The 12,882-nt window shown below is 40.4% G+C and overlaps 1 protein-coding gene across 2 annotated transcripts in view; it reads right to left on the minus strand.

Moving 5' to 3' along the window:
* The window catches only part of SLC12A4 (solute carrier family 12 member 4), a 71,456-nt gene that overhangs the window by 29,100 nt on the left and 29,474 nt on the right, over positions 1 to 12,882 (minus strand). For both annotated transcript variants that reach the window (XM_056526445.1, XM_056526446.1), the window contains exons 6-8: positions 10,501 to 10,631; positions 6,179 to 6,420; positions 3,812 to 4,026 (exon numbers count right to left, since the gene is read on the minus strand). In XM_056526445.1, the coding sequence (XP_056382420.1) occupies positions 3,812 to 4,026; positions 6,179 to 6,420; positions 10,501 to 10,631 (588 nt within the window). The remainder of the gene's footprint in view (positions 1 to 3,811; positions 4,027 to 6,178; positions 6,421 to 10,500; positions 10,632 to 12,882) is intronic.

Here is a 12,882-nt window from a genome sequence, read left to right on the forward strand (position 1 = left end):
TCTTCAAGTTACAGGAAAAACAGTTCCTGCAGCAACAATCAGAAATGGATGTGGAAGTTGAAGAATATAGAAGAGATAATGAAGTGAGAGAGAGGGCTAATAAACACAGTTTGACCCTAGCTTTAGATTCAGCCGTACACTACAAGGTCCTGGTTTATGGCCGAATATAAAGCAGGAATTCCTTGTATTGAATGGTGCACAGAACATTTTTTCATTTAGATTTCCAAAGGAGAGAAACAATAGATTTGGCCAAAAACAATATACTAGAGAATGGCTTAACATCGAATTATCAGAAGGGCAATGGGCTAATGCACTCAGCAACCAACAACTCTGTATACTGCTTTTGTCTTATCTGTGTTTTGCTCTACTGGGACACGTGACTGGAAAATTCTGCGAGACAGAATATCATGCGAGAGCGTTCCTCAAATGGAAGCACCTGGAAACTAGACTAAGGTTACAGCTGACAATTGAGGACACACAGCATCCAAAACCCAGCATTGGCAAAATGTCTTAAGTTCAATTGTTGTAATAAGAACAATGGCAGTTAAAAACATTGCATTGTGTGGGAAATCTTAAAAAAAAAAAAAAAAAAAAACTTTACAAAAGAATAAAAGGGCAACATCCTCAAATTTGTGGAGGCAATAGGAGTTAGATTCAGTTCTTAAGGAACATAAAACCTTTTAAATAAACGACTTTGGAAGTATTGCACAAATTGAGATAAAAAATCTTGTACAATATTTGCAGCTAAATACTATTCTGTAATGCTGGGCTATAGTCCTGATAACAGTTCTATGGAGTAAAGGACATTGAGGGTATGTTTATTTACAACCAAGGAAATCTACGGTTACAAATCAGCTCCGGCAAAAATACAACACTTCTTTTTGGGGTTCACGGAAATAGTTGCTTTAGCAGGAGCTGGCATGACAAAAGTGCTCGTATAAGGCTTTCGATAAATGTTAGAACAATGACTCCATGAAAAGAAGAATTAATAGGGCACAGGTATGTGTGCAACAAATGAACCCATGGGCCTTCTTCATTCCTTGCAATGCTCACACTTTAAATCTGGTTGTAAGTAATGCCACATCTGCCTCTGTGTTGAGGCTGCAAGGCTGTTTTTTTATTTAATTTAATTTTTTAAACCATATCTAAAAGCCTCCTGGAGAGATTTATCAAAGCAGAGGAAAAGTTGACCAGTTGGGCATAGCAACCAATCAGATCACTTCTTTAATTTTTAAAAAAGGCCTCTGAAAAATAAAAGAGAACTGATTGGTTCCTATAGGCAACTGGTCAACTTTTCCTTTGCATAGTTTTTGATAAGTCTCCCCCTTGATCCTCTAGTTCCCCTGAGAGATAACCAATTGGCAGATTAGTCTGGTTGTGGTTCTCTTTTTCCAATTGAAAACTCATGCATTTTCACCTGAGCATGGTAGGGACAGCAAACTAATGTGTTAAGCACCTTAAGATGTAGATTGTTAGCCATTTTGTCTTAAAGGTACCACTATGCCATCAAGTGTGTAGGGACTGAGCCTATGACAAGGTTAAAGGGGTTGTCCAATTTACCCTAGTTGTGACATAATAGAGGGGGACCTCGGTTTAAGATCCTTATATACTGTCCTATAAAAAAAAAAAAACAGGTACAAAATGTGTCTGATTGTATCTCCTTTCATCCTCTCTCGCGCTTCAGTGGTTTTTACTTCTGAAATGTTTTTGTCTCATGCAGAGTTTTGTCAAAAACCTTGGAGTTCTGCCCATGAAGAAAGTGTATAGAACCAGTTTCGTTGTTAATGCCCTGTTTATCTTTGATCAGTCAGTAGTCTTAAAACAATAAACATAAGTAAAAGTGACTTATGATTCAAATACTATCCTATGTGAAAACATTGAGATATATAGTCTTTCTTAAAGGGGTATTCTGGGATTTATTTTTATTTGATTATGCTACAGGGGCTGTTATGTTAGTGTAGTTCATAATATAGTGTCTGTACTTGTGTTTCATTGTGGTCTTGCAATTCCTCTGGGATTTGTGTCCTTAGGATAGGGGATAAGTTGTTCACCACTGAGTCACCACTGGACTACTCCTTTAAGACAACCCTGCACATCATCTGAGACAATCGTTACCGCATTGCCGGTCCTCACCTACCCTCTCACCTGCTCACAGTGCCCTTGGTGTAGAGAGGATACCTCGAGCGCTGCCATGCGCTGCTACGATCGCTAGGCTTCACAGCACTGCCACACGCTGCTTCCCAGCCATCATCTCCGACCGACAGCACCAGATCCTATCGCCCCTCCTACATTTCTCCCGTGCCGCCGGGACAGAGGGACGTGCATCCGGATCGAAAGTACAGCCGCACACATCTGACCGTGCACACTGTAGCCGGTAAGAGGCACAAAGTGCCTAAACTGTATAGCGATTGTCCCCGTGCAGCCGGGGTAGAGGGGACATCGCCTGTATCTCTGCACCTAAAAAAGTTTATAGTGGGCCCCAATCTGGGAGGCTCCAGAGCTACTGAAAATTACCCTACTGGATTATTAACTTTCTGCCATGCACTTTCATCTGAATTAATCCCGGCTCCTATAATATGACTTTACAGTATAACTAAACAGATACTGTTTGCACTGTCCCATTGCCCCACTTTCATTGTCTCATTGTCCAATTGTTGAAGTGCAATATCACTGTTTATATTTTTAGTATTTTATACCATTGTAAACATTTTATCTAGTGACCAGTCTGCGACAAGGGCCCTGCCGCAGACCTCACATCATTTTCTAAATAAATGTCATTTTATGCTATTTTAGACACGTTTTCTCTTCTTTCTCATTTTTGACCATATATCTTTTACTCTTACCTAGCTTAGCAGGACTGCCTCCTTTTTATACTATTAGTACTCTTTTTTGGCACATAGGTATGTGCAACGCAGTATCCTCAATATAGGTTTTCCCTCTTTTTTACGTTGAGCTCCCACATTTTTTGTATATTTGCAAACTGTATTCAACTGACCTGGATAGCATGCGGCGAGCATGTACAACTGCACAAGAAAATTTAGATTAATTACTCACAACCACCACGTTCGGGTCTTCTTGGAACTTTGCTTTTAATTCATATGTTATTTTCAGAATCACAAAGTTCCAAGAAGACCCGAACGTGGTGGTTGCGAGTAATTAATCTAAATTTTCTTGTGCAGTTGTACAGCTCGCTGCATGCTATCCAGGTCAGTTGAATACAGTTCAGAGGGAGCCTGTCTTTGCTTCAATGGGTGGAGCGACCGCTGGGTAGGACTGAGATCGTTCTGCAAGAATTGTAGGTTTGCAATAGCTGGAGGCAACCTGGTCAGAAAACACTGGTCTATTGCATTAAACGGATCAAAGGTGTGTTTCAATAGGTAAGTTACTGAAGTGTGTGAGGGAGAAAAGTGACCTTATACTTACAAACAAGGAGTTTGTTCCCTCAAACTACAAATCCCATGATTCAAAATAGAAATAGCCAGTTCACAAAAAGATAGCCTCAGCATTATGGTAATCTCACAACCATTTAGCTTCAAGACAAGCACAGATCCTTCCTAGGCATGTCCCTTATTGTCTGGCAGGTACGTACTAAAAATCCCCTTATGATGGATAACCCCTTTAAGTTTGTCTCTGGCAGCAGAGATTCACCCCTGATTTCAATTAAAATACTTATTACCATTTTATATTTAAATTTAAAATACAAAAGATGCTGAAACATGTATATTGCCTCCAGATCCCTAATACCGTATTCAAAATATGTTAAAAGACTAGGTAAAAAGTATTAAACTTAAATTGTATTATTCATACTCACCTGACAAAATGCCACTGGCTGCTCCAGGAATACCAGAGATTTCACTGACATTGTTATGTAGAAAATATTCATCACACGAGCCACTTGAAAAATTTGAAGTCCCACAAAACATTTCATACAACTTTGTTGCCACGGTCACATTATCTATATTTATGGTCTTGGCACATAAATCAAACTGGGCCCTATTAAGGGTTCGATTGCCCAGCACACATATCCTAAAATGAGAACCATCGAGAATTTGTACTATGCAAAAGTAATAAATACAAGAAAAAATAATGAATAAAAAGAAATGAGAAACACATAAAATTAGCCTCCCTGCGAACTCAACAAGGGACCTTTTAAGAATAAAAACATGTTAACCTTATAAACATTCACAAAATATAATCACAGGGAATGTATCACCTAACATAAGGAGTCAGCCTATTATTTAGGCTTAGCAAAAAAAAAAAAAAAAAATTGTTTGTTTTTGTCTTTAAATACAATTAGGTGGTAAATATGAAGGGGGGGGGAATACAAAAAAAAAAATATTAAAAAAAAAATATGTTTAACATAAAACTTTGATTTGAATTCTAGATCCTTTTCTGATGACCTGACTGACTGTCCTCATGCACAACCATGGTAAACAATTTTAATAAAAAAGCAGTCAAGTTCGGCTGCTTCTGCTCCATTTGAAGACTTGCCACCCATTTTACTTTAAAAGGGGTACTCCGGCCCTAATACATCTTATCCTTTGGATAGGGGATAATATGTATGATTGCAGGAGTCCCGCTGCTCGGGACCCCTGCAATCTGTCATTGCGCATCTCTCTGCAGCGCTGGAGGTTCCGAGTGTGTAGCATGACGACTATGGGGTCGGAGTATTGTGACATCACGACTCCGCCCCCGTGTTATGTGACAGCCCCTCCCATAGACTTGCATTGAGGGGGGCGGAGCGTGATGTCACACAGGGGTGGAGTCATGACGTCACGCTACACACACTGAGCCTCCAGAGCTGCGGAGAGCTCACAAAGGTGGGTGCGCAATGACAGATTGTGGGGTCCCCAGCGATCATACATCTTACCCCCTATCCTTCGGATACTGGATAAGATGTATTAGGGCCGGAGTACCCCTTTAAGGGTAGGGTCACACTGCGGACGCGCCGACAGAGGTCACAAGAGTGCGCTCCCTGCTGTGGCTTGGTAGCTCTGTCTGTCCGTTTGTGGTGGCGGATTTCCCGCTGCTCATCTGCTGCTACGAGCAGGCACTGTGTCTACAGATGGAAATCCGCCACTACAGATGGAAATCCGCCACTACAGATGGAAATCCGCCACAACAAATGGAAACACAGAGCTACCGCAGCAGCCGCAGCAGAGAGCTCATTCTTGTGACTGCAGTCGGCGCATCTGCAGTGTGTGTCTTTTACAGTACCTGCTGAAGAACTTACATGAAGATGTACTATGGGAAGACGACAAGCACTCTATATTTGATAACAAAATGAGGCCACCTCCGCGTGGTGGATGGGGACAGGTTTTGATAAAAAAATAATAATAATAATAAAAATAAAAAATTTTTTACTTTTGTGATGAAATATAGAGTGCTAATGCAAACTTCTTTTTGTGTAATTTGTATTTGCTACAGCGGAATACACAATATCAGGCAAGTAGTTTTTATATAGTAACTGATCACTGAATGGTAGCAATGCAGTGTCATTCAAACAGCTGTTTAGTTGAGCTGCCAAGTTTTCCCCATGAATCTAATATCCTAAAGGGATAGGATATCCATTCTAGAAACTTGAATAACCAACTCAAAGGCTAAGTAAAAATAACAACATTTATGACAAATGGTAAGCTTTTACACACTGATCACACACTTATCCCCTATCCACAGAACAGGGTATAAGTGTTTGATCGTGGAGCGACAACCACTGATCTCCTGTACAAGACCCTGGCTACATACTCATCCTTGGTACACTCCGGCCCCCACCTTCCTAGACAAACAAAGAAACTGCCCGCTGAGCAAATTACTGGCTGGAGATCGCTGTGGTCTGATCGGCTGAGTGAGCAGTCACCGGCATTCGTCCAGGAAGGTGGGGGGCAGAGTGTGCCGAGAAGGAGCAGCGTTTGGTCCCCCCCATGATCAGACACCTATCCCCTATCCTGTGGCTAGGGGATAAGTGTCTAAAAAGTTCAGTTCCCTGTACTACCCCTTAAATTCAAGTACAACTTTCTTACTGTTTCACTCCACTGTTCTGTTTTTTGATTTTTTAGACACTTCTGTTCAAATAATGCAGACCACATTTGATCAGTTTGCTTCATTATTATCTTGGCTGTATTATGAATAATTGTAATATATATATGAAAGTTGTGTCATTGAACAATTATTTACTTACGGAAACAACGGTGGGTCAAAAATAGACTTTATGCTTCCTGCATAGATGGACAATATGGAGAGGATGACACAAGCAAGAAATAGGGAGGCAAATTTGTTCACATATTTCACTCCGACAAATACAACAAATGCCATCAGTGTAAGGAAGATTGTCCCATATACTCGCATATTGTTCAGCTTAGAACTTGAGTCGTCATGGGAGTTAGTAGAATGAAATATGGCAGCTGAAGGAACAATGTATACCTAAAAGGGACAAACATGTCAAATGCAGAGAATACATTTCAAGCTTGAATTGATGATAAACTTATGATAATCCACCACCTAATAAGCATGTTGTAGAGTTTAACAAACCATTTAGCATTCCTTCACACATACTTTTTTGTTTTAGCTTTAAAAACACTTGTAAATAATGACATTTATTTCAGGCATTTTAAGCATTTTTGATGGTACTATTTATTTTCTAACTAATTTTACAGCCTATTTTTCTGCCATTTTGAACTCCAATAGAGAAAAATGACAAAAAATGTAATTCCAAGAGTACCTATGTACTGGCTTGAGACGCTGCCAGCCGGGGGGGGGGGGGGGGGGGGGTTCTTCTGTGCAGTTGGATTATATCGTTGAGTTTTTCATGAGGCACCTTTACACACAAGGCCTGCATATGAAGAGATTGTTTAAGGTAATCCATTGGTATTGTCAGTATTTGCAGTGGTTCCTGATCAGAGCATGTATATTTGGGCGGGAGACGGCACACTGACCCACCTACCGTGGATGGTAAACCTTGCAGTCTATACAGAGACCATAGACTGGTACCATTGTCCATTCATTGTATGCATATGTGTGATTGGTGGCAATGCTGTATTTCATAGCAAGGTGCATGGGTCCTTATGTGTGCACTTACTGTATTTATTAGCAAGAACTTTTGTACCCATATACCCATTTCTTAATTATTTTGTGTAATATTCATATGCGCTAATGTTTATTTTTATTTATAGTACCCACATATAGGTGGTAAACGGGATTTCAGGCTACAGTGGATATACGCAATTCCTCAGATTTAGCGCTGGTGTATCAATATTAATAACCCCCCAAAACACCATAATGCTGCATATGTAGACTTTTCAATATTTTGTTTTATATGTATTAGAACAACATCTGTCCACAGTGTTTGTCAAATAAAAATAAAAAACTGCCTTAAAAAACACTTAAAAAAGTGGTACAAGGTACAAACATGGACCCAAGACAAAGCAAAAACTTACAAACCACCATGAACTAAAAAACTGTTTCCCTCATCACACCCCTGTTTATTTCTCAACCCTAAATGTGGCACTCCCAGGACCAACAATGCTTTTCCATAATCTAGTAACTTTGCTCAATAATAATATAATAATACCCAAACGGACAACTAAGACCTGGAAGTGAAAAATTATTATTGTTACTAAGCAGTATGTAAGTGACCAAGCACTATCGATTAATCCAGGTACTGGTGTTGGCTATAGGTATGTGAACTCCAAACAGAATTAGCAAATAACAAGAAAGAGAAAAACGGAGTCACTTATAAAACATATATCATTTTATTAATTCCGTAGAGTGTAAATACATAAAAATTGTATATATATTAGTTAAAAATATTTTATTTTTCAAGGAGGAATAAGGCTAAAAGGTGGTGTCACCGGCTCTGCAATGAAGGCTGGGTATAGTGTATATATTACTGGATCCACCACAATGAGATAGAAAAGATACGATAATCTTGCACACAAATTTGCAAAAACAGGATGTTTAGCAGCATGTAGAAAACATGTATATAAATCTCACAGTGAGAGCAAAAAATATATATGGCATGCAAAATAAAGTGCAGTGTGCATGTAAACAAACATAACATTGCAGGGATACAAAACAGTATGGCGATATACCAGAGTATAACAGCAATCAGCAGAGACCGGGACAGCACCACTCCAACGTACGTTTCGGTACGCAACCTTCGCATGCACACTGCACTTTATTTTGCATGCCATATATATTTTTTGCTCTCACTGTGAGATTTATATACATGTTTTCTACATGCTGCTAAACATCCTGTTTTTGCAAATTTGTGTGCAAGATTATCGTATCTTTTCTATCTCATTGTGGTGGATCCAGTAATATATACACTATACCCAGCCTTCATTGCAGAGCCGGTGACACCACCTTTTAGCCTTATTCCTCCTTGAAAAATAAAATATTTTTAACTAATATATATACAATTTTTATGTATTTACACTCTACGGAATTAATAAAATGATATATGTTTTATAAGTGACTCCGTTTTTCTCTTTCTTGTTATTTGTCAATAATAATATACCCCAGAAATGTATCCAGGCCACTTGGCCTCTTGTATGGAGTTCACCATAACAGCTTCCTCTGGCAGAGAGTTCCGCAGTCTCATTGCTCTAGAGATTATTCTTGTATGATGGTATAGAAAACTTCTGTCTTCTACACATGGAGGATGTCCCTTTGTTATAGATAAACTCCTTGGGTAAAATGTCTTCAGGGCAGTCTCCCCACCCAGCTCACCCTGACTGATAGGTCTCTCTATACACAAATCAGGAAAGCCCTGATGGTGCCATAGTTTCAAATAACGTTTTCTGTAAAATTCTGCAAGGGAGTGAGAGCTTAATGGGATTTAAAGGGGTACTCCGCCCCTAGACATCTTATCCCCTATCCAAAAGAGGATCATGACTTCATGGCGCCGCTCCCTCAATGCAAGTCTATGGGAGGGGGCGTGACATTAACATAGATCATCAGCATTCATTTGCAAAAACAAAACAACATTTTTTTTCTATAATTTTTATTTTAGGTCACAACTAGAGATGAGCGAATTTACAGTAAATTCGATTCGTCACAAACTTCTCGGCTCGGCAGTTGATGACTTTTCCAGCATAAATTAGTTCAGCTTTCCGGTGCTCCGGTGGGCTGAAAAAGGTGGATACAGTCCTAGGAGACTCTTTCCTAGGAATGTATCCACCTTTTCCAGCCCACCGGAGCACCTGAAAGCTGAACTAATTTATGCAGGATAAGTCATCAACTGCCGAGCCGAGAAGTTCGTGACGAATCGAATTTACTGTAAATTCGCTCATCTCTAGTCACAACCAGCACAAGAAAAATGGACCTGGGTTTGACCTTGGGTCAAAACAAGCTTGGTTCTGAAGTAGTTAAGCAATTTTGTTATCAAAATAAGAGACATCTACATGCATGTAAACAGAGGTAAAGGTGAATGTTCTCAAAGGCAATATTTTGTATAAACAAAGACTTAAATACAACTTAACCCAAGTCACAATAAAGGAAGTGGGCAATATTCAGTGTTACATGAGACCATTACAGGGACAGTTTATTTGACCTGAAAGCGAGGTCTCAGAGACCCCTTCAGTAAACTACACATAACTTTCTATAGACAAACAAGAAATCACTAATCTACAAAGCTAAACAATTAAAAAACACAGACAGGATGCTTTGTGTATGAAGGATGGTGTGTAATGTTTTGCTTGTACCTAGACGGTCTGTCTGCAAGAGTAACACAGCGATACGAGTGCATGAGAGAAGTGACTGTACTACAGCAGCTGATAAGTCACAAAAAACTGCTTTATCAAACAATGAAGGTATATAGTATAGCATGGGATCAGAGAGTTTATACACATATATATTTGATTGAGTTTAGTCACAAGGAGGACAACAACCTAAAAAGTGTTCAGAAAAAAAAAGAAAGAAAAAAAAAAAAATGTTTTCCCTGAGCGAAAGAGCAAAATAGTGTTTTAAATTGCAAAAATAGCAAAACAAAAATATTTAAATTTGGTATTACTGTAATTGTAACTGTCCACAGAATTAACTTATGTATCCACAACAATCGTAGGGTCATACGTGCGGTATTTTGCTGCATATTTTTCTACCCATTGAAGTCAAACGGTAGCAAAATCAGCTGCCTATTTTGCTACCCATTGTCTTCAATGGGGTAGGAAAATATGCAGAAGCAAATAAGCAGCAAAATACAGCACGTGTGACCCTACCCTAAAAATGAAGTCTGAGCTCATGAAACCTTGTGTGTTCATTACAGCAATAATTTCATATTTAACCGTGACTCTTTCTCTGCTATCAAATCAGCCATATCACACCTGCTAAACTGGGGTAATATGGCTGCCGTATGCAGACAAGAACATGCTGTTATTACTAATAAATGGGGGTATTAATAAAATTGTGCAAACATTGGACGCTGTATGAGGTAGTGGTTTTACAGAGAAGCACCCGTAACTCAATAAAAAAATAAAATAAAACAATATTATTAATTTTTCTTACCAAAAGAATCTCAATTGCACCAAGAATGTACATTGCTGCAGCAAATGTGGTACCTAAATAAAAGCAGAGGCCTACAGCTCCACCAAACTCTGGTCCAAGGGATCTCGAGATCATAAAATATGAGCCACCAGCTGTACATTTAAAAAAATAAAAATAAAGTTAGAAAGGTGAGAGTGTATACCTAGACAGGTCCTTTAAAAAGGTTAAAATCAATAGACCTCATATCCGTATTTTTTGCCCTATAGGACGCACCGGCGTATAAGACGCACCCTATTTTTAGGTGCAAAATCTAAAAAACTTAAAGATTTTGAACCCAATAGTGGTCTGCAAAACTACAACTCCTAGCATGCCCGGACAGCCGTTGGCTGTCCGGGCATGCTGAGAGTTGTAGTTTTGCAACATCTGGAGGTCCGCAGATTGAAGCCCACTGCATAGGAGGTAATACTCACGTGTCCCCGCCGCTCCGGACCCGTCACAGCTGCCCTGGATTTCGTTCCATCGCTGTCGCCGTGTCCCCGTCGCTCTGCTGCCGGCCTGCTGCTGAACGTCTCTGCTGCCGACCGGGTATCCTCGCTCTCCGTCGCCGTCATCACGTCGTTACGCACGCCGACGCACGTACGCGACGACGTGATGACGAGGAAGGAGAGCGCCGGCCATACAGGGGATCCCTGAACGGAGATGACACCAAAGAGGCAGGTAAGGTCCCTCCCGGTGTTCTGTAAGCACTAACCCGGCTATTCAGTCGGGCTGTTCGGGACCGCCGCAGTGAAATCGCGGCGGTCCCTCACAGCCCGACTGAACAGCCGGGTTAGTGTCACTTTCCCTTCAGACGCAGCGGTCAGCTTTGATCGCCGCGTCTGAAGGGTTAATACAGGGCATCACCGCGATCGATGATGTCCTGTTTTAGCCGCGGGTCCCGGCCGTTGATGGCCGCAGGGACCGCCGCGATAGGGGTGCATTCGCCGTATAAGACGCACCAACTTTTCCCCCCCAGTTTTGGGAAGAAAAAGTGCGTCTTATACGGCGAAAAATACGGTAATACTAAAAAGCTGGCCATACACTTTCAATAGCTGTCAGTTGAACGCTAAAGAGAATACGGTACAAAAAATTCAGTATGTTCCAATATTCCACCATGGCAGTTAATTCCATGTCACAGTGAAGGGAATGAGTATTCTATCCCCTGCTGTTTTTGTACATTGGCCAACGGACAAGGAAATGATCAGTCTAGGAAATGATGAGTCTATAATTTTAAAAGGGGTACTCTGTTTTTTTTTTTTTGTCAACTGGCTCCAGAAAGTTAAACAAATTTGTAAAGGACTTCTATTAAACAATGTTAATCCTTCTAGTACTTATCAGCTGCTGTATGCTCATGAGGAAGTTGAGTTTCTCTTTTCAGTCTGACCACAGTGCGCTCTGCTGACACCTCTGTCCATGTCAGGTACAGTCCAGAGCTGGAGAAAATCCCCAAAGCAAACCTCTCCTAAAGACAGTGCCTGACATGGGCAGATGTGTCAGCAGAGAGCTTCCTCTGAAGCATTCAGCAGTTTATAACTACTGGAAGGATTAAGATTATTATTTTTTTTTTAATAGAAGTAATTTATATATCTATTTAACTTTCTGGCATCAAAAAAATAGGTTTATTTTAAAAGAAAAAGACAGAATATCAGATTTCAAAAAAATTATGGATTGATTCGCATTTTAAAATACGTATTTGATCCTCTTTCCGGATGTGTTCACATAAGTGTTTTTCCATTTTCGTTACAGAATTAGAGAAATTACAATAAAAAAAAGGTAACATATCCCATTCATTTCTATGGGCTTTTTAATCTCCACTGGACTCAGTTTTCATCCATTATACTTAATTGCTGTTATTTCTAACAGAGGAAAATACTGGGAATGCAGTATTTTTCTTATAAATAACTGATATGCTCAGGTAGATTAGTAATTTAACATTGAAGTCTATGGTGTTATTTTTTACATCCATTATTGCTACTGAATGCTCAAAAAACAGAAGAGAATGGAAATTGTTAACAACTGACATTAACAATAATAACCGGATGTTTTAAAGGGGTTCTCCGGTGCTTACACATCTTATGCCCTATCCAAAGGATAGGGGATAAGATGCCTGATCGCGGGAGGCCCACAGCTGGGGACGCCCGTGATCATGCACGCGGCACCCCGCTTGTAATCAGACCCCGGAGCGTGTTCGCTCCGGGTCTGATTAGCTATCACGCTCCCTCCCGTAGGCTTGCATTGAGGGGCGGAGCGTGACGTCACACGGGGGCGGAGGCGTGACGTCAAACGCCGCCGGCCCGGTGGTCGCCCTTAATCAGACCCGGAGCGAACACGCTCCGGGGACTGATTACAAACGGGGTGTGTTGT

This window comes from Hyla sarda, chromosome 6 (genome assembly GCF_029499605.1).
Source record: "Hyla sarda isolate aHylSar1 chromosome 6, aHylSar1.hap1, whole genome shotgun sequence".
NCBI classification, from domain to species: domain Eukaryota; kingdom Metazoa; phylum Chordata; class Amphibia; order Anura; family Hylidae; genus Hyla; species Hyla sarda.